A 26,466-nucleotide genomic window follows, 5' to 3' on the forward strand; every position below is an offset into this window, starting at 1 on the left:
CCCGATCAGGGGTGTCGATTGGGTTCACGCTCGCTCCCACCTGCTCCTGCACAACCCCCTGACGGGGAAAAATTCAGCCCCTGATGTAGATTGGCGTTAAATTTAGTTGATAATCGCTCCTATGAAGCACCTTGGGATATTTGACTGAATTAAAGGTGCTTTACAAATGCAAGTTGTTGTGGTCCAAGCGCATTGTAGCATAAGGAACAGCAATCATCATTGTCCTCACGCACAGACATTGCGGGTTATATTATCAGATCGCAGTGATTCCAAAACTTGGGAAAGAATTTGCAGGTCCTTTCACTAAAGGTTTGTACCCAGTACAGATATTTCCTCGTGTATAGTGAAGGGCATCTTACAACAGACATGGATAAAGTAGAAGTTTATATACTAATCTCAAGTCAAAGACGTGAAGCTTTTCAATGTTGACATTCAGAGAGATGTGGGTGATTTTGTACAGGGATCTCAAAGTTAACATGCAGGTAGAGCAAACTATTAGAAAGGCAAATGGCATGGTGGCCTTTATTGCAGGGGGATCGGAGTACAAGAAAAAGAAAACCTCGCTGCAGTGATACAGGGCTGTAGTGAGACCACACCTGGAGTACTGTGTGCAGTTTTGGTCTCCATATTTAAGTAAAAATATACTGGCTTTGGAAGGGATACAGTGAGGTTTGCTAGATTGGGTCTTGGGCTGATAGAGTTCTCTTAGATAAGTGACTGAGTAAATTGGGCCTATGTTGTCTGGAGTTTAGAAGAATGAAAGGCAAACTAATTGAAACACATGATTCTGAATGAGCAGGTCAGGATAGAGACATAGGCCTGGATTTTCACAGAGCCATGGAGACTCCAGGAACCTTCCAAAATGGTGGGCGAGACCCGAATGTGGAAGTCCCGCCCCCATTTCCCAAAGATCCTATTTTCCCCAGGTCTGGTGGTGGTGGGGAAATGGGGCGGGGTATGAGTTCCACACGTGGGAATTGCAAACCAAGAAGTGCCACTTGAACTTAGTGCTAAGTTCAAATCGATCCCATTTTCACTGGAGCAAGGGCCTTATCCTGCAATGGGGGAGTTACAAATCTTCAAAGAAGTTATAAATGCTCTTGGAGGGGAGATAAGATCTGTAGAACTGTTGTCAAGTTATTTCAATGGCCAGCCATTTAAAAATTTAAGAAAATAGCCTGCCCGAGTCTATGAGTGTTGAAAAACATCAGTTCTCACAGTTTCAATAATGTTTATTGACATATGAATGGGACTGTTTTTATATGGTGAACTATTTTATTTTATCACAGCATGGCTCCTGAGGTCTTCCCATGGTAGATACTGGGTAAGTTGGCTTGGAGGGTGTAAAGGAAAAGGGTGGTGGGTGGGTGGTCATGAGTTGTATGTGCTGTCACTAATTTGGTATAGGTGCTGTAAGGGACAATGAGGGTGGGTGGGGGCACATGACTTGGCATGAGTTGGTACTAAGTTGACATAAAGGCTATAAGGAGCCATGATTTTAGATGGGGAGTCATGAGCTGCAATGAGTTGGCGCTAAATTGGCATAGTGGCTATAAGGGGTTATTGGCGGTGTGGGAGACATGGGTTGGCATGGAAGGACCCATTAAATGTGGGTGGGAGCTCATGAGTTGGCATATAGACATGGGGGAATGGGTGGTGAAGAGGTGTAAGGGGTGAAGGCTAGAGGGCCTAATATTTAAGAAAACAACTGGGTTGAGTCCCAGAGAACCAAGGCAGGCCTTTTAACCAGGATGCCTCAGCATTCGACAGCCCCTGTGGTCGCCTCTGATCTGCATATGGGGGCGATGGACCCGATTCCATCCCGCACCCCCTGCACCCCCCACCCGCCCTGGAGCAAGGATCCCACCATTCGGGGCACTTTTTCCTGAGGTGGGTGTATCAGGCCAGCAAATTTCCTGACTCCCACAACCCGCATCGGGAGGTGGTTTCCCCTGGCTGGGGAATCTAGAACACGGGGGCACTGTCTCAGGATAAGTCTCATTTAAGATTGAGATGGGGAGAAAGATTTTCACTGAAACTGTGGTGAACCTTTGGAATTCTCACCAGAGGGGTGTGGATGCTCCATCGTTGAATATATTCAAGGCTGGGGTGGGCAGATTTTTAATCTCTCGGGCAATCAAGGGGTATGGGGAGCTTTTTGGAATAATCGCCCCCTAGCAATGCTCCCATAAACGGAAGATGAATCAGCCTGACAAGATTGGACACCAGTAGGCAAAAACATTGAGGGGTATTCGAAACTTAATTACTGCCATGGTGAGATAACTATTACTTTTCACAGCGAGACTGTGCTTTGAAAATTAATTGGAGAAGAACAACTTGTTTTGAGTCAGACTGGCCAGCCGCATTTCCACCCTGTGAAATTACTGACAATTGACTCAGTGCCCATTCTTCACTGTACACTTTGTCGCCACTTACTGTTGAGCGTGGCACCCCTACCAAAAAGGAGCGCCAGTCAATATCAAAAGCAAGCAGCTACTCCTACCCCTTTGCAACAGGCTCAAGGGGCTGAATGGCCTGCTCCTGAGCCTGTGAAAGCGATGTTGCAACTGGCGAAACATCATCATGTGTTCTTAGACAGATCTCCAAGGTTCAGTTCATTTGGAAGTGATGTTAAACCGAGACTCTGTCTGCCCTCTCAGATGAATGTATAAGATCACATGGCATTACTTTGAAGAATCCTCCTGGTGTCCTGGTCACAATTTATCCCTCAACCAAATGCCACTGAGAAAAACCCCACGGATTATCTGGTCCTTTCCTTAATAACTGTTAGTGGGAGCTTGTTGTATGCAATGTTTTTTACATTCCTTACATTACAACCTGACTACGCTTCAAAGTATTTCATTAGCTACAAAGTGCTTTGCAACGTCATGAGGTCATGAGTAAGCGCTATATAAATGCAAGTCTTCTTCTTTTCTATGGTCCTACTGAGTGGTTGACATGAATTTGATGCATCATGAACCTTTAAGGTGCATCATGTAAATGCACATCTCAAGTAATATTGTAGAGTTGGTTAAGACTATTTTATTTCTGTATTGCTAAAATCAGAGACACGCTGTTGACGCTTTCTGCCTCGCACTCCCATTGTTCCCTGGTTCATTTGCCATGGTAATGTTTTGACCAATTGGAGTCGACTTTCCTGGTTTGATTTTAAACAAAAGCTTGGAAGTTAACTGTTCCCTGGTGTATTCTTCAAGGCAACACCTCTACCAATTAGAGTCCACTTGCCAAACAATCAGCACCCTCTTCTCATGCAGTATAAACTATTGTTCCCTTTGAGATTTGGTATTCTTGAGAACCTGTCCTGATGAAAAGCTTTGACAACATGTCTCTTTTTTTAGCAATACTCAAGTTCTGTTTTACCAAGCAACTACTTTATTTTCCTCTGTCCTAAATGGTAACCTTTCTTATGCTAGTGCTGGGTACACATGTAACATTTAGAATACATAGTACTGGATCTCAGGGTTTGGGGCTTATGGCTTATTACACTGCATTGGTTGAGCAGGAGTGGGGGCTGCTGGGGAACATCGGATCTTGCTTGGTGGGTGTTTTCTTTTTATTCATTCACAGGATGTGGGCATCGCTGGCAAGGCCAGCATTAGTTGCCCATCGCTAACTGACCTTAAGAAGGTGGTGGTGAGCTGCCTTCTTGAACTGTTACAGTCCATGTGGTGTAGGTACACCCACAGTGCTGTTAAGGAGATCCAGCATTTTGACCCAGAACGGATGGAACAGATGCTCTCTCATCTGTAACTATCTTGTGAAAATCCATGATCTTTTGAGGCTGACTCTCCCTGTCTGCCCACAAGCACATAGCTACCCCAACCTCCCCCACCCCTTCATGCCCCACCACCCACCAGCTTTAACACAGCAAGAGTACAGACAGGAATGTGCCCTTTTCCAAACCGTTAAATAGACTCCACAGCATGTTTTGTGCAGTCCCCAGGATTTTAACAGACAATCATGTCACATTGGAGCTATACTCCACGGTGCCAAGCCCCAGTGATGTGAGAGAACCACCCTGACGAGATCTAATGCCATCTGCTTTTGGTGTCTTCGAGAATCAGAACAGGGTCTGACTGGAGTTTGGCTGCCATTATTGATTTGAACCTAAATTATAGTGCAAAATTCACAGTATAAATGGTTGACAGTGAACAGCCTTGATACTAACATGTCAATATGTTTAATGCAAACATTACTTGCAATGCTTAAATGTAAATCTGGCTTGAAGTATATTTATAGAATTAGGATTTGTTTTAATTAAGGTGTATTATCTGATATTTAGGTACAATTTCCTCACGTTTTAAAATTCCAGTATGGGTTGCATAAATGGTCATGAATAATAGAGCATTGCTTATGGACTGTTAAACTCTATATTCTTGTGATAGTTATAAAAATGTTGTAAATTAAATGACTTGATAACTTCGAGGTTCAACACTGAAACATGCAGACTGAAAGAAAAATGCGTCCTTGAGTTCTTGGATCATATTCTCAATAATGACCCTGCAACATGTCCTGTACAAGTTTGTATCATGTACTGAATACCCATTTCAACTCGAGGGCATGCATGAATCCAGGGTGTTTAAATGCATTTCCAGCATTTCTGAACTGCAGCTGATGTGGGTTGCACACTATCTCATCAAGTGTGTGGTTCACAGCACAATGGTGATTTCAAACTTAGCACATTTAAATGTGTAACGTGAAGCACAGGAGAACATCCATAAAATAGAAGCAAAACTTCATCCGCAGTCTTGAGAACATCACAGAAAAATGTCTGAATATCTGAATACCATTAAACGTCCAATTAATACACAATTCACACAAAGGGGCCTGTACACATGGGCACAGGAGCCATGTGAAATTTGTGATGGGGTCTATTTATTATGGCAGGTGGGTAGGATGAAGCAGTAGGTGGGTGAGGTGATAGGTGGGTAGAATGGCAGGTGGGTAGAATGGCAGGTGCGTAGGATGGCAGGTGGGTGAAGTGGTAGGTGGGTGTGGTGCTAGGTGGATCATGGGCTAGTTAGGTCTGGTCGGTGGGTATTCGGGTGGTTGGTGGGGAAAGTCGTGTTGAGTTGGGTCAGGAGGGAATCAGGTGTCGGGGGTTAGCTGGGGGCTTGGGGGATTAGTTGGGGGGGTGGCATTGAGAGGGGGGAGTCAGGGGTCAATGTGAGTGATTGGGTGTCAGTTCTGCAGTTATCCAGAAGTTAGATTAGGATTTTTTCTAACATTCCTTGGGTAACTATCCAGGTACGTACTACGGAACTGTCCGACATTTCCGGGCAATTTCCCAGACAATTCCCACTGAAGTCAGCACATCAGATCCCACCACGCATCTTGGATCATATGTCTGGTCTCTGACGATCCAGAGACCGGATGGTTTGGGCCTGTTTCTAATAAAAGTTCTGAGACAGATTTCGCCATGAAAGGACATTCAATATTTGGGAAAACTTTCAGCCTTGATAGGAGGTCATTAAAAGGTCATTTTAGAGTTGGACAAGATGAAAAACAGTACAGAAGAGGTAAATCCTGAGCTCCATTATGCTCACACTCCAGCTCCTACAGATTAAATTCTGAGACCCCTAAGACAGTTCAATTAATAGCAACAGGTCTTCAATGTGTTCAAACTTCACTTAGTCTCAGTCTTGCAAACTTTAACATTCCAATCAATATTCCATCTAGAAACTGTGCAGTGACTTAGTGCAAGCCTTGGACATCAGTACTCGGAGAAACATCTCCGCCAAATTTCGATTTTTAAAAATCAATACATGCAGGATGTAAATTAAAATCCGTTTTAAATTGATATATGTAATCACATTCGAATGAGCTTCTTCCCACAAACCATCCACGGGAAAATCAAATTGTGAGTAGTTTTAGGTCACCAGAGTGATGGGCTTTAATGAACGCATGGTTTATTTTCTGAGATGATGATGGTTTTTTCTCATTGCGCATCTTTGTAACACACTCACATTTTGTGTCTTTGTGAAAACTGGGTTTCCCTGTACTTCCAAAGCCAGGTAGAAATGATACAAATAATTTTAGAAGACCAAGATGTCCCAGATTAAGACCAACCCCAGATATAAAAGCTTCCTGTTATTGATTGACACAGGGTCTCACTGGGACACCTGTAGCCCAGTTGCCCAGTTTGAAGTTTGACTTCAGTGAAACAGCCAGCGGATTGCGATCTTTGGAACTGGGCTTGTGATCATTGAAGTGGCTTCATCCTTAGACGTCTGGCACATTTCATAAACTCCATAGCAAAGGCTCAAATCTATAAGAGGAAGGGTAAATAGGCAGTTTACCTGGAGGTGGGAGATATAGTGAACGGATTATCAAGGCAGGCATTGCTGAAGGATAGGGTGGGAAAATTTGAGTGGGAACTGGATAAAACTTTGACAGTAAGAGGAATTGAGGGGTATGAGACATGGCACGAAACAATTTTTCAAACTTTGGGAGTGGACAAATGGATCATATTAGTTGCTTTTGGTTCTGTGGTATTCCTTTGATTTCTCCTGGGCTAATACCCAGATAAAACCAAAATGGCTTCCTCTAACTGTACCTTCAATTCTCTGCAGTGCCAATATTTATTGTGACATTTCAAAAGTTCACATTCAGCTTAGGCTTTTCAAATTTTCTCTTCCAACTTAACGCGGTCGTAGCTTCTAAGTCATAACTTTGATGCTTCAAGCCCTGCTGCAGCAATTAACTTGTCCTCAGTGTCTTACAATATCTTTCAGGGCATGAGATGTTACATCAAGTCCCCATCTGCCTGTTCGGGCAGATATAAATTATCCTACACCACGATTTGAAGAGCAGAGATGATATCCTGTCGAGTCTTACCAACTCTCCCATAATATTCTAGTCTTCAGAAAGTAGAGGCTAATGTTTTGGAAACTGTAATGAGCAATCTGTGAGACAGAGCTGAATTTATCTAGTGCATATAGTGGTGTCCACAATTCACTAAATGAAATTAAAAGGTACATGGCTCGCCTCTATACTTTACATCATGGGTTAAGAGTTAGATGTCTAAAAGACTGCTTGTGAAGGTTAACATAGCAACATAGGAAATAAGAGCAGGAGTCAGCCATTCGGCCCATCGAGCCTACTCCACCATTCAAGCAGATCATGGCTGATCATCTACCTCTTATGTCATTTTTTCCCTGCTATTCCCATATCCCTTGATATCATTAGTATCCAGAAATCTATTGATTTCTGCCTTGAACAGAAACTGAAGTTCTTTCTGCTGCAGGAACTGCAATAAAAACCAAGACAACTGACACTGAGCCTCAGCCCAGGCCAACATGACCTGATACCAGTGGGAAGAAGCTGAGATGTTTAAATGTTAAAAGCATTTCCCCTTAGGGGTTCATTCGCTTCTAACGCTTATAGTGTTTGTGCCTCCTTTAATACAAAAGTTGTACTGACATACTCCCAGAAACTCCCTGTCCTGAAGTCTACAAGGCAGTGCTAGTCTTGCAGAGGCAGCTTCTTTATTAGTGCACTTAGTGAGTTAATAAATATTGAATAATAGTGGACTGATGGACCCCATAGGATCTGTAGCTGATGATTTGAAAACTTACGTCTCAACATTCACAGCACAAACACAACAACAACTTACATTTATATAGCTCCTTTAACACAAGGAAACGTGTCAAGGTACTTCACCATAAAACAAAGTATGACACTGAGCCACATAAGGAAGATATTAGGCCAGATGACAAAGGCTTGGGCAACAAGGTAGGGTAACGTCTTAAAGGAGGAAAACGAGGCAGAGAGTTGGAGAGGTGTAGGGAGGGAATTCCAGAGCTTGGGATACCTCTTCCCTTTAGTTACCAATTTAACACTGACCTCCTATTGGATAGCAATTTGTATTGTCCTTAAAAAAATTGCAGTGCAAACTTGGAATTGAATATCCAAGAAGTGCCAACCAAATAATGTCTTTCGGTGGTGCAGTTCCAACCATTTTCAGTTAGCAAAATCCCTTGGCTCAGTTACACTGGGTATCATGTTGGAAAGATCTCAACCTGCAACAAACGCATAGAGATGTGGGAGCAGATTTTCTTCCAATATCATGGCCATGGAAGGGGTGAGGAAAAAGGGAAACAGTTATTGAAAGATAGGAAAATGTCAATAAAACTTATCAGAATAATAGTTTTAAAAAAAACCTGCAATGGGTTTCATGGATGTAATTAGAGGTATGGAATATAAAAGTAGGGAAGCCTTGCTACAGCTGTAGGACATTGGTGAGGCTGCATCTGAAGTACAGTGTACAATTTTGGCCTCCTTATTTAAGGATGGATATATTTGCATTGGAAGCAGAGAAGGTTCACTAGGCTGATTCGTGGGATGAAGGTATTGTTTTATCAAGAAAGATTGAGCGGGTTGGGCCTATACTCATTGGAGTTTAGAAGAATGAAAGGTGATCTTATTGAAATATATAAGATCCTTGGGGGGGTTGACAAGGGAGAAGCAGAGAGGATGTTTCCTCTCATGGAGGGAAAACAGAACTAGTGGGCACAGTTTAAAAATAAGGAGTCTCCCATTTAAGACGGAGATTAAGAGGAATTTCTACTCTCAGGTGAGTGTTAGTCTTTGGAATTCTCTTGCCCAGAGAGCAGCAGAGTCTAAGTCATTGAATACATTCAAAACTGAGTTAGATAGATTTTTGACCTACAAGTGAACTAAGGCCACAATCACATTAGTCATACCTTATTGAATGGCAGAGCAGGTTCAAGGAGCCAAATGGCCTACTCCTGTTCCTATTTCTTATGATCTTATGATCTTACATGGAGCATATAGCACAGGAACAAGCCACTCAGCCCAATGGATCTAGCCAAACTTTTAGTTAACATGTTATGTTAACTTCGGTCTGTCCGCAAACATGACCCAGACCTCCCTGTCGCTTGCCATTTCAACACTCCACCCTGCTCTCGTGCCCACATGTCCGTCCTTGGCCTGCTGCAATGTTCCAGTGAAGCTCAACGCAAACTGGAGGAACAGCACCTCATCTTCCGACTAGGCACTTTACAGCCTTCCGGACTGAATATTGAGTTCAACAATTTTAGATCATGAACTCTGTCCTCCATCCCCACCCCCTTTCCGATCCCCCTTTTTCCAATTATTTATAATTTTTAAATATATTTTTCTTTTCCCACCTATTTCCATTATTTTTAAATATATTTCCATCCATTGTTTCATCTCCACCTTTTAGCCTATTTAGATCCCTTCCCCCCACCCCACCCCCACTAGGGCCATCTGTACCTTGCTCGTCCTGCTTTCTACCCTTAATGTCATCATTAGCACATTCCTTCAGCTAATATCACCACCGTCAACATTCCTTTGTCCTTTTGTCTATGACATCTTTGGCAATCTCTTCTTTTCCTCCACATATCACTGGCCCTCTATCCAGCTCTACCTGTCCCACCCCCCTTCAACCAGCTTATATTTCACCTCATTTCTATATTTCCCCAGTTCTGATGAAGTCATACGGACTCGAAACGTTAACTGTGTTCCTCTCCGCAGATGCTGTCAGACCTGCTGAGTTTTTCCAGTTATTTTTATTTTCGTTATGTTAAACATTAGCTGTTTAGTTTGCTTTTATTTTTCCCAGTTGTTTCTCTATTCAGGCCTGGTGTCTTTTGATCTTATTATTCCTTGGTAGATATCATGGGTAACCAATGGGTGGTTTCTCTTGGAGGATATATAAGTGGGTAATGGTTGGTTATATTGTAATATAACATAAGCCACTGTGGTCAACAGGAGTTTGATTAATTGCTTAGAATCAGATCAGCCATGATCTTATTGAATGGCGGAGCAGGCTCAAGGGGCCAAGTGGCCTTCTCCTGCTCCTAATTCTTATATTCGTATGCTTTAGAATGATGGAGAGGAACTTCCAGAATTTTTCCTGAATTGATGGCAGGTTTTTGCTTTCTTTTCCCAATTATTCCCCTGGCGACAGCATTTGTTGAAGAGTAGAAGGCTGAGGTTAGATTGCCTACGAGATGGGGAGAGTTTGTTAAGTCTAATGGCCTTGAATCTCCATTTGCGTTCATAGGCTCATATATGTGTTCATGTATCTTGATAGAGGGACCCAGTATTTCCCTAGCCTCCTCACCTCACCCAATGAAGCCTGGCTGGAAATGCCAGAACTAGGGAACGGATGGAAGGCTAAATGTAAATATTATCAATCCCTTAACTTTCCCAGGTTCGAGGCCCAACATTGCAGAGCCTCATAGCTATCATTACACCTGAAATTATTCCTACTGTGAATAATCACACCTCTGGTCATTCGAATTGTCATTCACACAATTAAAATAAAATATTGCTTTTGTTTTTGGTGTTATACTAAAGACATATTCCCATGAGGATAAAACAAATTCATACTGAAGCCTCATTGGCATAATACTAGTTTAATAAGAAGGTGGTTCTTTGTTGAACACCAACACTTGCAATCTACATTTTATATAAAAGCATGTTAAGTGTTCCCAAGCAGGGATTTACTTATTAACAGTAAGTGAGAAATTTCCTTAGTCATCATCAGGCTTGATCTTCTGAGAGCTCCTTTAATGTGTCCTGTTCAGAGAAAGCTTTAAATGTCTTTGTTGTGCAGATTCATCCAAAACTGCTGATTAAGCTGCAAAATTAAGCAACTGTTAAAACACGCAATGCTAAAGTATTCCGTGGTTAGGAGGCCCATCCAGCCATCAGCCCCTTGAAAGATAAAATCTTGCTACCAATAGCCTTTTGATGGCCACTCAAGATCTGCTTCAATTGGAAGCATTTTACCATTGATGTATAGACCTTCCCCTAAGCAGACCTGAATATTCAGTCTGCCCACTGCCCACCAGTTAAAATGGTGTCTGGATCTTGCAGGGGCAGCATTTAGATTTGACTTTGGATGCTCTGCTCCTTCTGGAGGTATGTTTCTTCTCTTTGTTTCTATATTTTGCCATAGTTAGAATATATAATGTTACAATAAAGAAGACTTGATTTCTAACATGTATTTATTTTTGCTTTATATCTCTCACTATGTTCAACTCCACAAAGATTTATGCCAACCTCAAAGAAGAGCTGCTTTTATGTCTGATGGGATCGCAGTTTATTGCTTTTACTTTGTATTGGACAGCAGATGCTGGTAATGGTTCTGCTGTACTCATATATCTCCCTAGACCCATCCATTCTTTCTTTATTTGTCCTATTACCAGCTGCAGAGCAGGATCTTGGGCCCTCCCCTGAGGCCAGGGGGCATTCAGTGGGGCAGGAGGGTAACAGGTGGGGACTCCACCGCCTTCCCATCTTCACCCTGATTAAGTCCAGGGTGGACGACCGTCATACCCCGCTGCCAATTGATGCCCTTAAGTGGGCAATTAATCCCACTTAAGGGCCTCATCCCCTGGCAGAGGACCCGTCATGCTGGGAGCATGATGGGTAAATCCTGGCGTCTTTGCCTGTTAGCTACCGGGAGAGGAGGGGGTCCCCCACTCAAGGGCTCAGTGCTTCATCGAGTGACCTGGCATTGGGAAGGAGGTGGCGCTGAGAGCCACACCCCTGCCCTTGCTGCCAACCCCCTCCCCTGCAAGCCTCCATCCACCATAGCCAAGTGCCTGGGTCCCTCCTTGGCCAGGATTTTCTGTGCCCGCTGGCGTTGGGCGTGTTTGGTGGCGTGAGCGGACCATATGGCGAGAAGGCCAAAAATTGGTTTCACAACATCATGAAACCAGTTTGCGATTGTCCGCTCAGCCTGTCGATGGCGGGTCACAGTTCCCACCATCGGACGTTGAAAGCATCATTGTAATACATCTGCATATCAATATAAGGTCAGCCCACCAGACTCATCCCCACCCACTGGATCGTCCACCCACATCGGTGGGAAAACATGTTGGTGGGTTTCACAACAGCATGTGTAAGGTGTGCACCTGGTGGGCTGCACTTCGCTCGGGACTTCAAGGTTTGTTTCCCTACCTTGCTTCGGGCAGCACTCGCAGTCATCAGCTCCAGGCTTCACAGACAGCGCCACATCACTGTTAGGGAGGCTCACGGGCAGGTCTCTACCTACCAGACCAGACATATGTGGGGATGGCTTTCCATAGCTGCAGGGTTAGGGCTTGCTTGGGGAATGGGGAGAAGAGGCCTTGGGCAAGGGAAGAGGCTGCAGGACGAGGGCTGTACTGAGGAAGGGGGGTATCCCGGGGTGTGTGGGGGGCACATGTTGATCTGTGCGAGTGGCCTCAAGATGGTGAGGGCTGAGGAGGCAGTCTCCAGAGGAGATGAGGCCAGATGGAGATGTGAGGATGTGTGAGAGAGACTGGGTGGTGATGTCCCTTGAGCTGGCAGTGAGTGAGATGCCAGTGAATGTGCGATGGGCTTGAGTGGGTGAGTTTAGAGCAATGAGATGGTTGCCTTACCCTGGTTGCACGGATGAGATCATTCATCCTCTATCTACAGCATTGGCACTGATCACCAGTGCCATCGCCTACCAAGCCAGAGTGGTAATGTTGCTGCCCCTCCTGAGGCCAGAGTGGGGTAGAGGACACAGGGGGCCTCCATGGTGTCCAAAAGGTGCTGGAGGGCTGCAGTCTTCTTGCCTTTCGGGGCCATGTCTTCTTAGCTGCAGCCCTGAGCTGGAAGCACTGAGCCCGGCTGTATTTTAAATGTGATGCCTGGTGTGATGAAGCGGCGAGGGGACGGTGTGGTGGGCGAATCAGAGCCTGCCCACCATGGAAACGGCCTGTTTCCCGGGAATGCATAAATAATGCAGCGGGTTTGGGATGATACGGTGTGAAAAGCCTCCATTGCAGCTGGCGGGTAATATGCCGGTTTTCCCGCCCGCTACTTCACTTAGTGCCTGTCTGGGACAACTCCACCTCTTGATCCGAAGCCTCGGGTGGGTGTGGTACTGGCAGAAGCCTCCAGCTGCCTGGTGGCGCTGTTGAGCACAGAAGGCCTGCAAGCCTCTGGTTGGCCAGCAGCTCTTGACAGGCAGGACTTGCGTCCCGAGATCCTTGATCATGGCGGAGCGACTGCTGCTGGCCTGTTAAGTGCCTGAGTGGCACTTTCTGGAGGAAAGGTGACACGTGGGTCTTGCCAGCTGGTGGCTGAGACCCCTGTCGCCTCCACAAGGTTCCAGCCCCATTATCACCATAATCACTCCGTCCCTCCGCTCTCTTACTGATCTTTTCCTCTGTTACTGGCCTCTTGGGCATCTCCGATTTTAATTACTCCACCATTGGCGGGCATCAGGGGTGTAGCTCACTGAAATGCCGCTTCCGCACCTCCACCAGTGCCCAGGAGAGGGGGGGGCGTCCTGCAGATGGTTCCAAACACTGAGGCCTGGGGGTAGGGAGAGCAGGCGCGGTGTTTCAGATGAAGCTATCGTCATCCACACTGAGCAGCCAGAGCCAAGGACCTGAGAGTCCGGCTTTAAAATAAACCCAGAACTTTCCGGCTGAGAGGCCTGATTCTTGAAGCCTTCTGTCAGGTCCCTTTCACCCTTTCCTGCGCTGCGGCTGGGGAGGTTGGGGGTTGGCAGTGTTGGGGAGGGGGTGGTGTTGGGGGAGTGGAGAAGTGGGGGTTGGGGGCAGAGAGAGGGGAGGGGGGGGTTGAGAGGTGTTGGGGAGAGGGGAGTGGGGGTGTTGGGGTTTTGGGGGAGGGGTGGGGAAGAGGTTGGAGAGGGTTTGGGGTGGAGGGGGGAGATGGGTGGAGGAGCAGATTGGGGCAAGGGGTGGGGACTGGAGGTAGTGGGGGTTTGGGTATGCGGGAGGTTGTTGGAGGGAGGGGTAAGAAAGAGGTTGGTGGTAATGGGGGCACTAATATTTTTCACAAAAAAGCATAGTTTTAATACATAAGAAAATAATGTAATAGTAGATTTAGAAATTATATGGCCAACATGTTTTCTTAGAGCTCCGGTGAGTCGAAATTCAGCACTACACCCCTGGTAGTCATACCTTTAGCTGTCAAGCTCTTAGCTTCAGAATTTGCCTCTCTGCCTCACCAGCTCTCTTTCCTCCTTTGCAATACCTCTCTTTTTATTGCATTACAGTCACTATATAAAGATAAGTTGTTGTTTGCTCATTCCTTCCTCCCCCTCCCCCCACCTGCTCCCTTGCCCCTGGCTTTGCACTTGTCTAAAGGCTGTTAAATCTCTAGTTGCTTCCAGTTCTGAGGAAAGGTCATTGATCTGAAACACAACTCTGTCTCTCATTCCATACATGCTGTCTGGCCTCTTGAGTGTTTCCAACCTTCTGTTGTTACTCCAGAAAGATTGACACTATATGCCAACAAAGAGGCAGACAATTGCTCAGACTGTGTACTAGATGGTTCTGCTTTGAAAAACCATATTTAACCTGGATCTTAGCTGCCTCAACATAGTGATTCACTGTGTTGGAAGAATTGCAAGGGGCAACATGTCTTCACCCAGCATGATAGAAGCAATAGTTCCAACTTTACAATATTGTAGCTCTCCAACAGGCTCACTTCTCCCTACCACGCTCCGTCAAAACTCCCAGTGGCCTTCAAAAGTCATTCCCCTCAGCCTGCGTCTTCCAGGTCTGACTTTCACCACCAAGGCTCACCATGGTGACTCTTTGTTCTTTAAAGTCCCATCAGTTCTGTCCCCTTCCTTTAAAACAGAAAAACAACTCTCACAAGCAACCTGCTTATTTGTTAACACAAAACAGTCCTCCTTCTTCTCTACAACAGTAACTGCTTTGCTTCTCCACCCAGCAATAACTTCTTTGCCTCTTTCTCTCTCTAGGTCTCAAAAAGCAGCTGTCCCTTTACTGTGAGGCAGTTTCGAAAAGTGTGGAAACTGTCACTCGATATTTTAATTGGTTTCTGTTTGAGTTTCTTTCCCCATAAACAGATTACATGGGCCTGTCTCCGAATGGAGGTGTTTAGTATGTCCTCACCACCTAACATTCTGTTTCACCTTAAGTTAAAGGAGACATTTTCAAACCATCTTGTTAAGCCCAACCAATCACCAACCTGGAAAGGTTGGGCTGAACAGTCCATTTCCATGTTGTAATTTCTATGTAATAATCATCCACCTCAATCTAGTGGTGCTGAAATACACATTCATGCCTCTTTTTAAATCTCCAATTTGTACAACCCCCTCTTCCCTACCTTTCCAAATGTAACTCTCCATAAACTACAAGTCCTCCAACACTCGACAACCTGCCTCTGACCCCACTCAATTCCTCTTCCCTGTTATTACTGACCCCTATTGCCTTCCCATTCATGATGACTTCAAAACTCTCATCCGTGTCTGCAAGTCCATGGTGTTGTTTTTCCCTTTCCATCCTCTTCACCCTTTTATTCAGGTTTACTATGTATTCGCTTCTCTTCGTGTTCCACCATCAGCGGCAAAGCCTTTATCCACCCAATTCCAGATCTTGTGAATCTCTCTCAAAACCTTTCTGCACTACATCTCTCACCACTTTCAATGTCTACTTCTTTGGCCATGCTTATAAATATTTCCCCTGGTTTCTCCTTTACTCCTGTTTGGGCATGACTCCCCTTTACTCCTATAGCCCCCTAGATATGAAACACCTTGGAACATTTTCGTTGTCACTAGACTAGTAATTCAGAGGCTCAGGCTAATATCCTGGGGACAAGGATTCAAATCCCACCATGGCAGCTGGTGGGATTTAAATGTAATTGTTAACCTGGGATTGAAAGCTAGTCTCAGTAATGATGTCCATGAAACTATCATTGATTGTCATAAAAACCCATCTGGTTCACTAATGCCCTTTAGGGAAGGAAATCTGCCATCTTTACCTGATCTGGCCTACATGTGACTCCAGACCCACAGCAATGTGGGTCGAGTCTTAAATACCCTCTGAAATGGTGTGGCAAGCCACTCAGTTCAAGGGCAATTAGAGATGGGCAACAAATGCTGGCCTTGCCAGCGACACCCACAATCTCATGAAAAGGATTTTGTTATGTTATGGGTGACATAAACATTATTGAAGTAAACTTCAATGTCAGTGTCCAATCATGCAAGAAAGTTGAACTAACTAAAATAATTAAAAGAAAGTTGAATGAATTAAGTTGAACAATAGGTTGGAATTTAATGCCCTTCCCTGAGGTGGGTTTGAAGGGATGGGGGGCATTTAATCGGGCAGGAGGGTGCTGGGTGGGGATCCTGCCATCTTCCTGACTCTGCCCTGATTAAGTCTGGGGTGGGAAGGTTTGTTTACAATTAATGCCCACTTAAAGGCCTCATCCCCCTGCTGCTGGGATTGAGCCAATGGCGGGTGGGGCAGTCACCATGGAGAATGCCTGAAAAGCCAATCCTGCCGTGGTCCCTTGCGGGCTTCTGGTGGTCCCTTGTTTAAAGGCACTTGGTGCCTGATTAAGGGACCCAATGTCAGGAAAGGGGCTCAGTGAGAGCCAGCCCACTTACTGCCGAACCCCCTCATCACCACCCCCCCTCCCTTAAACCAGCTTATATTTCACCCCTTTCCTATTTTTACTTAGTTCTGTTGAAGGGTCATGAGGACTCGAAACGTCAATTATGCTCTTCTCCACTGATGCTGCCAAACCTGCTGAGTTATTCCAGGTATTTCTGTTTTTGTTTTTGTCAATATCATTGCTGTGGGTCTGGAGTCACATGTAGGCCAGACCCAGGTAAGGACAGCAGATTTCCTTCCCTAAAGGACATTAGTGAACCAGGTGGGTTTTTAGCACAACTGATAATAGTTTCATGGTCACCGTTACTGAGACTAGCTTTCAATTCCAGATCTATTAATCTTCACTGAATTTCAATCCCACCATGGTGGGATTTGAGCCCATTAACCCGGGTCCCTGGGTTACCGTTACACCCCCATCTCCGCTGATATCAAATATTCACAAAGCCTAAAGAAACAGAAATGGGCAGTGGTTGGGTTGTGGCGGGGGGGAATAAAAGGACAATTCAATTATTTTTAGTGATCGTTTGATTTATAAAAGACCTGATGGTGGTGGGGATTCATTTCTAAGAAACTGCTGTAGTGGAACAGGGCAACTGCTCTGCTTTTTCCGAGTGGTTTTCCTTAATGTGCTGCGCAATCTTTGTCATTTCAACTGTGTGCCTTCATTTGATTATTTCCTGTCGTGGCAAGATAATACTGCAAAATGCCTGAGACCCTGAAGAGAAGAGAATAATAAATAAAACAATAATGATTATTGAGTACATCATATACCTGCAAAAGAGGCAACTTTGATGCTTGTTTATCAACTGCAATGATTAATAATGATAGCAGCATCTTTTCAGTTGATTTGCTGTTGTGATTCTCAATAAGGTAGACTACAGTGCTGGAAAATTAAATACTTTTGATGTATAGCAAATAAAAAGTCCGTTTTTTATGCTTTGGCATGAGCCTCGTTTATCCAGAGCGTATATCTGTAAATCGAACTCATGCCTAATATCTGGTCCCACCAGATAAGGGAAATGGAAACCTTTCCCCCTTTAATTATCCACTCCTGGGTACTCCCACATCAGATGCAGGACCTTTGAGGTAAACTTCTCTTTGAATTATTTCAATACGGAGGAGGAGTACCTATGGTCATTCTCTGCTTGCCATTGGTATTGAAATATGTTCAAAAAATGAACGCATATATATGGTGTCACTCGGCAACCTTCCTTTGCGTGACTTAAATCCAACTTCAACTCAGCAGCACTGGACTGGATGATACCTCCATCTCAAACACCAGTCATGCTATGCCTCTGAGGTAGATGTGAGTTTAATGCCATATTACTGTTCCTTAGTGCTGTGGCCTCATGTCTACTAGCATCTACTATAGAGAGGCAGAGCTCAATTGATTTAATTTAACTATTGTCCAGACAGCCGTGAAAGATGTTTATTGAACCTGCCTTGATGATCCTATATTAGCTCCCCTAGCAGCCACCCTTGGAGTTTTTTGCCTGAGATTGCCAATTTCTGCTACACTCTGCACTGTTGACCTGCAGCCATCGAAATATGGCTTCAAATTTGCCAAACACAATTCCGTTTCATTCACGCATCCCTCATCCAGTAAGTCAGGATTGGATTTGTGCACTAATTTCATAGCTAAAAGGTTAACCTTCTAAAGCCAATTTCCCTACTCAATGCTCCCGCTGCCATCTTTTATTTTGTCATTATTATGCTCTTTGGCCTCTTCTTGCCAATTCTGGCCTCTTGCATATTAGCTCGATTTTAAAATTCTCCTTCTTGATTTCAAATTCTTCGATAGCCTCATCCTCTTCAACAGCCCTACAACCCTTTGAGATCTCTGCGCCCTTCCAATTTGGACTTCGTATGTTTCTGTGCTGCTCTTCACTCTACCATTGGTGGCCATGTTGCCTGGGCCCTAGGCTCTGGAATTTCCTCCCAAAATGTTTCTGCTCCTCTCCCCTCCTTAAAGTCACTTCCTAAAATGTATCTCTTTGCCTAAGCTTTTGGACATCTGTCTTAGTACCTCCTTGGTATCAAGCATAGTTTGATAATGTTACTGTGAAGTGTCTTGGGTCAGTTCGTAGCATTAAAGATGATATATAAATGCAAGCTATTATTGATTTTTCAATTTCCTTTCTCCACACATTTTGCTGCCAACTGCTTTGGCTGTGTTTTGTGGAAAAGTCATTTCCCAGAACATTCAGATCATTTGATAGAAGCATTGGTCCTTAATAATTAATGTGGGTTGGTTTGAGTTACGGTTTCAAAAGAAAGAGATTATGGCTAAGTTCTGGCTATTCTGAAAGATCATAAGGATTAGGCAAATCATACAGTGATTTCCTGAAGGGTTAAAGAGTCTGCTGTTTTCTGATTTGTTCTTGTTTTGTTGCTGTTTCTATAGTAACAGCAGGGAATAGAGGAAGTCATGGACCGCAGACAGTAGCATCTTCGCAATAATATGTACAGCAATAGACATGAAGACCAGAATAAAATTGCTAGAGATGTCTACGATGGAACCAAATTCTTAATTTTAGAATAAATAAATAAACCATTAGTAAAATAATATCTTAGTACAATATCTAGAAAGGAGGTTGTCAATCACCTCACTTTACATGCTGTGGTGCACCATTTTACATTTTCCTTATTTTGGCTGGGATTTTACATTTGCAAATCGGGACTGCTGCTGTCCCGTGCACACATACAACCTGGCATGATGATGTTGGGTCGTGAATCCAACATCAACGCACCTGTTCCCCTAATAAAACATAGAAACATAGAAATAGGAGCAGGAGTAGGTCATTTGGCCCTTCGAGCCTGCTCCGCCATTCAACATGAACGATCATGGCTGATCCTCTATCTCAACACCACACTCCTGCGCTCTTCCCATACCCCTTGATGACTTTAGAGTCCAGAAATCTATCTATTTCCTTCTTAGATATATTCAGTGACTCACCTCCACTGCCCTCTGTGGTAGAGAATTCCACAGGTTCACCAGCCTCTGAGTGAAGAATTTTCTCCTCATCTCAGTCCTAAATGGTCCACCTCGTATCCTGAGACTGTGACTCCCCAGCCAGAGGAAATATCATCCCTGCATCCAGTCTGTCCAGTCCTGTCAGAATGTTATATGTTTCAATAAGATATCCTCATTCTTCTAAATTCCACTAAATACAGGCCTAGTTGGCCCAGTCTCTCCTCATATGACAATCCTGCCATCCCAGAAATCAGTCTGGTGAACCTTTTCTGCACTCCCTCTATGGCAATTATATCCTTTCTTAGGTAAGGAGACCAAAACTGCACACAATACTCCAGTTGTGGTCTCACCAAGGCCCTGTACAGCTGCAGTAAGACATCCTTGGTCCTGTACTCAAGTCCTCTCGCAATGAAGGCCAACACACCATTTGCTTTCTCAACTGCTTGCTGCACCTGCATGCTTGCTTTCAGTGATTGGTGTACAAGGACACCCAGGTCCCTTTGTACATCAACATTTCCCAATCTATCATCATTTAAATAATACTCTGCCATTCTGTTTTTCCTATCGAAGTGGATACTTCACACTTATCCACGTTATACTGCATCTGGCATGTATTTGCCCACTCACTCAACCTGTCTAAATCACCTTGAAGCCTCTTAACACCCTCCTCATCACTCACATTCCCACCAAGTTTCGTGTCATCAGCAAACCTGGAAGTATTACATTTGGTTCCCTCATCCAAATCATTGGTATATATTGTGAATGGCTGGGACCCAAGCACTGACCCCTGCAGTACCCCAGTAGTCACTGCCTGCCATTCCGATAAAGAGCCATTTGTTCCTACTCTCTGTTTCCTGTCTGCCAACCAATTCTCAATTCATGACAATATACTACCCCAATCCCATATGCTTTAATTTCACACACTAACCTCTTATGTGGGACTTTATCTAAACCTTTCTGAAAATCTAAATACACCACATCAAGTGGTTCTCCCTTAACTATTCTGCTAGTTACATCCTCAAAAAACTCCAGTTGGTTTGTCAAACATGATTTCCCTTTCATAAATCCATGTTGACTTTGTCTAATCCCGTTGATATTTTCTAAGTGCCCTGTTAACACATCCTTTATAATTGACTCTAGCATTTTCTCTACTACTGATGTTAGGCTAACTGGTCTGTAATTCGCTGTTTTCTCCCTCCCTCCTTTTTTAAATTGTAGAGTTACATTTGCCACCCTCCAATCTGCTGGGACTGTTCCAGAATCTACAGAATTTTGGAAGATGACAACCAACACATCCACTATTTCCATGGCCACCTCCTTTAGTCCCCCGGGATGTAGATTATCAGGCCCTGGGGATTTATCGGCTTTCAGTCCCATTAATTTCTCCAGCACTATTGTTTTAGTAATACTAATTACCTTCAATTCCTCCTTCTCACCAGACCCTTGGCTCCCTAGTATTTCTGGGAAGTTATTTGTGTCTTCCTCCATTAACACAGAACTAAAGTAGTTGTTTAATTGCTCTGCTATTTCCTTGTTCTCGTTTATAAATTCTCCCATTTCAGACTATAAGGGACCTACATTTGTCTTCACTAATCTTTTTCTTTTTACATACTTATAGAAGCTTTTACAGTCTGCTTTTATGGTCCTTGCAAGTTTACCCTTATACTCTATTTTATCCCTCTTATTCAATCTCTTGGTCCTCCTTTGCTGAATTCTAAACTGCTCCCAATCCTCAGGCTTGCTACTTTTTCCAGCAACTTTATATGACTCCTCTTTAGATCTAATACTATCCTTAATTTATTTTGTTAGCCATGGTTGGGCCACTTTTCCTGTTGTGTTTTTGCACCAGAAAGGAATGTATAACTGTTGCAATGCATACATTCGTTCCTTAAATATTAGTCATTGTCTATCCACCGTCATGCCTTTTAATGAAATTCTTCAAACTATCTTAGCCAATTCATGCCTCATACTTTTGTAGTTTCCTTTGTTAAGATTTAGGACCCTAGTTTCAGATCGGAACCTCTTCACGTTCCACCCTAATGAAGAATTCTATCATGTTATAGTCATTGTTCCCTAAAGGACCCCGCAGAACAAGATTATTAATTAACCCCTTCTCATTGCACAATTCCAAATCTAGGACAGCCTGTTCCCTAGTCGGTTCTTCAACATACTAGTCTAAAAAACCATCTAGTACACACTCCATGAATTTACCCACCACAGTATTATTGCTAATTTGGTTTGCCCAGTCTATTTGTAAATTAAAGTCACCCGTGATTACTGGAGCACACTTGTTACATACATCTCTAATTTCCTGTTTCGGCGGATGCCGAAAACAGCAGCCAACTCATTATTAAAAAAAAATCATGAAGGGACAGTTGAACTTCTTAAAAAGCCAACTGATCCAAATATTACACTGCTCACGCCATAATGCGGCTGATATGGCTGGAGGAGGGGTGGTGAGGGGGCAGGTGGGTGAGAGTCCAGAGTCCCTTTTCTCACCATCTGATGTGGAAAAGCAGGAAGGAAAGGGGGATTACATCCTCCGGGGTTGGGGGAGGGGGATTTCCCTCTGCTCATCGAGGGGCACCTTCGCCAAGATGACATCCCCCTTTGTACCTCCCGGCCTGGCCTCCAAAACTGGCAACCCCAATCCCCCTCACCCCACTGGGGGTGCCTGATCCATCTACGTCCACAATTTCTGCACTCACCGGGGTCCAGCGTCGATTGCTGTCTTCTTCATGGGCCTGCTTGCAGTTCCAGCAATGCCCACTACTGAGCTCTGGCACTGCTGGGACTGCAAGAGCTGCCAATCAGAATGGCTGGCAGCTCTCGAGGGCGGGACTTCCTCCCAATGGGAAGCCCCTATAGGCTGCCGACAGTGTGTTCGTCAAGTCAGTTCCGACCGACGTTTGCAATGGGGGTGCAAGCAAAATGCCCACCCATAAAATTCACCCCTTTATTTTCTCACTCTTCACTATTTTTTCCTTCATATTTGTATAGAACTCTCCTCCAAAAATCAGTGGATCCTAGCTCAATTAAATATTTTAAATCTGAGATCAATGGATTTTAGCCCATCAAACAGCATGCAATCAAGGCAGGAGGATGAAGTTAAGAGACAAATCAGCCATGATATAATTGAATGACGGAACAGCTTTGAAGACTGAATGGCCTCCTCCTTTTCCTATGTTCCTAAGGGCTGGATTTTATGTTAAGGACAGTAGTCCTGCCCCATACATAAAATCTGGGGGTAAGCCGCCTCTGGTTGGTGGCCTTTCCTTGCAGCTGTTTAACTACTGATTGACTGTTAATTAGTTTGAGGCAGGACTTCTGTTCCTCAGAAACAGGAAGACCCACCTCAGAGAGCTATTGGCCAATCAGAAGCTGACAGTCATCCATTACTGGCAGTGTCCCTGGTTGTGGTGGCCATTGCCGGTACTGCAGCGAGGCCTGCAGGAAGGTGTGCTGTGCTGGAACCGAGACCAAGCCGGCAGGCCTGTTGAGGGGTGGTGGTCAGGGAGGATGGGGTTGTGGGGTAAGCAGGCCAGGGGGGGTGAGGAGAACTGGTGTCTGGGGAGAGGGAGGGAGGAGGAAGACCTCAAGAGGGGGCCCTCTGATGTGTCAAGGTAGGCCATTAAGGAGGCACAGTTCCTTGCTCCCACTGTGCAGCGAAAGCTCTTGGGCTAAATGCTTGGTAAGGGCCTCTCCCTCTGCTGGTTAAATATCAGTGGTGGTGGGATGAGGCTCTTAAGTGTCCATTAAATGGCCACTTAAGGGCCTCAATTGTCTCGGAGGTTGCCACTGGTAAAATTGTGGAGGATGGTGGTCATGGAACACATGGCATTTTATGCCCCCCGCCCCCCCCTGCCAGCCTGTCATCTGAGAGCTGTAAAATCCAGCCCATGGTTACCTACAACCTGATCGTCAACATTTCCCAACCGAGGAAAAAAAAACTAGCATTTGTATAGCAACTTTCACAACCGCGGGACATGCCAAAGTACTTTGTAGCCAGTGAAGTATGTCTTTAGCATAGTCACTGGTGTAATTTAGGAAACACAGGAGTCAATTTGTGCACAGCAAACTCCCACAAATAGTGATAATGACCTGAGAATCTGTTTAATGATGTTGAGTGAAGGGTAAGTTTTTGCCAGGACACTGAGTCAATTCCCCTGTTCTTTGAGTAGGGATATTGGGTCTTTTACATCGCCTGAAAGGACAGATGGGGCCAGGGTTTAACAACCCATTCAAAAGACAGCACCTCTGACAGTGCAACACTCCATCAGTGTTACACTGGAGTTCAGCCTAGAGTTTTAGGCTCACGACTCTGGAGTAGGACCTGAACCCACAACTTTCTGATCAGAGTCAAGAGTACCATCAATGAGCCACAGCTGATGTGTGATGTAAATGCAGATCCTAAAAATTCCTGCTGCATAACTGACTGCTGAGGAGCACATTAGAGCTGCCAAGGGTGATATGTCCTCTTCCTTGCTTTTCATCCCTTTTAAAATGTAGAGGGCCCATTAAAGCTCTTGCCATGTTGGAAATGCAATGAAGGAAGTCCTTACATTCTATGCCAGTCATTAACATAGTGCTACATTATGCTAGTATTAGGTTCAATGTAGATAAACATGAGGTAGTGCATTTTGGTAAGAAGATTTGGGAGGTCACTAATTATTTGGAATGTGTGAGCCTCGGTGGGGTAGAGGAACAAAGGGACCTCGGAGTACAGATACAATGACTAAAAGTTGCGCCACAGCTTAGCAAGGTCATAACCAAGCACTGGGCTTTATTTCCAAATGGATAGAATTGAAAGATAGGGAAGATATGCTAAACCTGTATTTAACATGGTTGTATCACAAGATCATTCATCTTGCCTCCCTACTAGTGTTTTCTAGTTTATGCTGACACAGTGGACTACCCTGAATTACACTGGATAATTCATTGACAGATCTCCTTGTGTCTCATTGCCCGAGCTAAAAACTCCCAAGAATTACCTAGAGCTTCTTAGAATAACATTGTAACTGCGACATTATATGACAAAAAGGCAGAACCATCCTTCAGGGCTAAACATAAGTGAATGTTAATGGTGTCACAAGCAGCATCAGATATTCCAATGTGCAGTTCTGGTCGCCATATTATAAATGGGTGTCGAGATACCCTCAAGGGTGCCAAGAAGGTTTTCAAGGATGATAGCAGAAATGTGTGGGTATACATTTCATAAAGTAATTGACAGGTTGGGTCTCTTTTCTCTTAAAAAAACGGTAGGCTGAGGTGTGACCTAATAGAGGTCTTTTAAAATATGGAATGTTTTGATCGAGTAGTTAAGTTTCTACTTGTGGAGAAGAGCGTAACTAGAGGCCATCAATATAAGATCGTCACCAAGAAATCCAACAAGGAAATCAGAAGAAACTTCTTTACCCAAAGAGTGGTGAGAATGTGGAACTCGCTACCATAGGGAGTGGTTGAAGAGTGATTGAAAAAATATAGGTACATTTAAGGGGGAGCTGGACAAGCATGAGGGAGGAAGGAATAGAGAGTTATGACGATAGATTTAGATGAAAGATGGGAGGAGACTCGAATAGAACATCAACATAGGAATAGACTGGTTGGGCTGAATGGCCTGTTTTTGTGCCATACACCTTATGTGACCTTAATTAATAATGATGCTATGATTATGGGTATTGGTGTATCACAATAAATACTCAGTGAGTGAAATATGGTAGGGTAAATTGTTGATAATAAGAGTGATGAGTGCTTAACACCTTTCTATCCACTGTTTAAGAGATAGAAACATACAATATGAACAGATTAAACTAGTGTTTTCTAGTTTATGCCGACAGAGTGGACTACCCTGAATTACATTGGATAATTCATTAACAGATCTCCTTGTGTCTTACTGCCCGAGCTAAAAACTCCCAAGAATTACCTAGAGCTTCTTAGAATAACATTGTAACTGCGACATTATATGACAAAAAGGCAGAACCATCCCTCAGGGCTAAACATACGTGAATGTTAGTGGTGTCACAAGCAGCATCAGATATTCCAATCAATCAATGATATCTTTGAAATTCTTGGACCTTTGAACCCAAAAGGTCATTCTATTTTCCTGCCCTAATGTGCTGAATACCAGTAGACTGAATGATTTGGACAAGTGAATTTAATAAAAAGAGGATATTGGATTGCTTTCTGCACTGAAATTGGTTTCTTCTGTAAATGTATTACCATTCATTGATCTTCCAATCAATAATCTCAACAGAAACTAACAAATTATACCATTTTGTCTGATTGGGCAGATCTTCCACATGACCTATGACCTGGCAAGTGCAGTGGTGCGGATTGTTAACCTCATTGGGATGATGCTGTTGCTATGTCATTGGGATGGCTGCCTCCAGTTCCTGGTACCTATGCTGCAGGAATTCCCAGATGACTGCTGGGTGTCTCTCAACAATATGGTGGTGAGTAGCTCTCGCAACATAAGGATAATATACGTTGATCTTACGTGATCGTAACACAAATCCTGGGTACACCACGCGGGCCAATTGTCATACCCAGACTGTTGCCCTGGGTGAAAACATTAGTGATAGTACAGAAAAGATTCTTGAGAATGGTTCCAGAGATGAGGGACTTCACTTACATAGAAAGAGGTTGGGACTGTTTGCCTTGGAGAAGAGAAGAATGAGAGGAGACATGATAGAGACATTCAAAATCACGAGGGTTCTGAACAGAGTAGATAGGAAAAAATTGTTCCCACTGGTAGAAAGATCGAGAATGAGAGGGGCACAGATTTAAGGTAATTGGCAAAAGAAGCAATGGAGACATGAGGAGAAACTTTCTCACGCAGCGAGTGGTTAAGATCTGGAATGCGCTGCCTGAGAGTGGGGAGGAGGCAGGTTCAATTGAAGTGTTCGAGATGGAATTGGATTATCACCTGCAAAGGAAGAATGTGCAGGGTTACGGGGAGAAGATGGGGGGAGTGACACTAAGTGAATTCTCATTCTGACAGTGAGTGCAGACATGACCAGCAGAATGGCCCCCTCCAGTGCTGTAACCATTCTGTGAATCTGTGTG

At 44.2% G+C, this 26,466-nt stretch overlaps 1 protein-coding gene across 1 annotated transcript in view; it reads left to right on the forward strand.

Moving 5' to 3' along the window:
• Nucleotides 1-26,466, forward strand: part of LOC144669923 (potassium/sodium hyperpolarization-activated cyclic nucleotide-gated channel 4-like) — a 317,118-nt gene that overhangs the window by 102,740 nt on the left and 187,912 nt on the right. Inside the window, exon 3 of the mRNA XM_078532206.1 lies at nucleotides 25,692-25,853. Within this exon, the coding sequence (XP_078388332.1) occupies nucleotides 25,692-25,853 (162 nt within the window). The remainder of the gene's footprint in view (nucleotides 1-25,691; nucleotides 25,854-26,466) is intronic.

Source organism: Cetorhinus maximus, chromosome 30, assembly GCF_964194155.1.
Source record: "Cetorhinus maximus chromosome 30, sCetMax3.hap1.1, whole genome shotgun sequence".
Taxonomy (NCBI): Eukaryota; Metazoa; Chordata; class Chondrichthyes; order Lamniformes; family Cetorhinidae; genus Cetorhinus; species Cetorhinus maximus.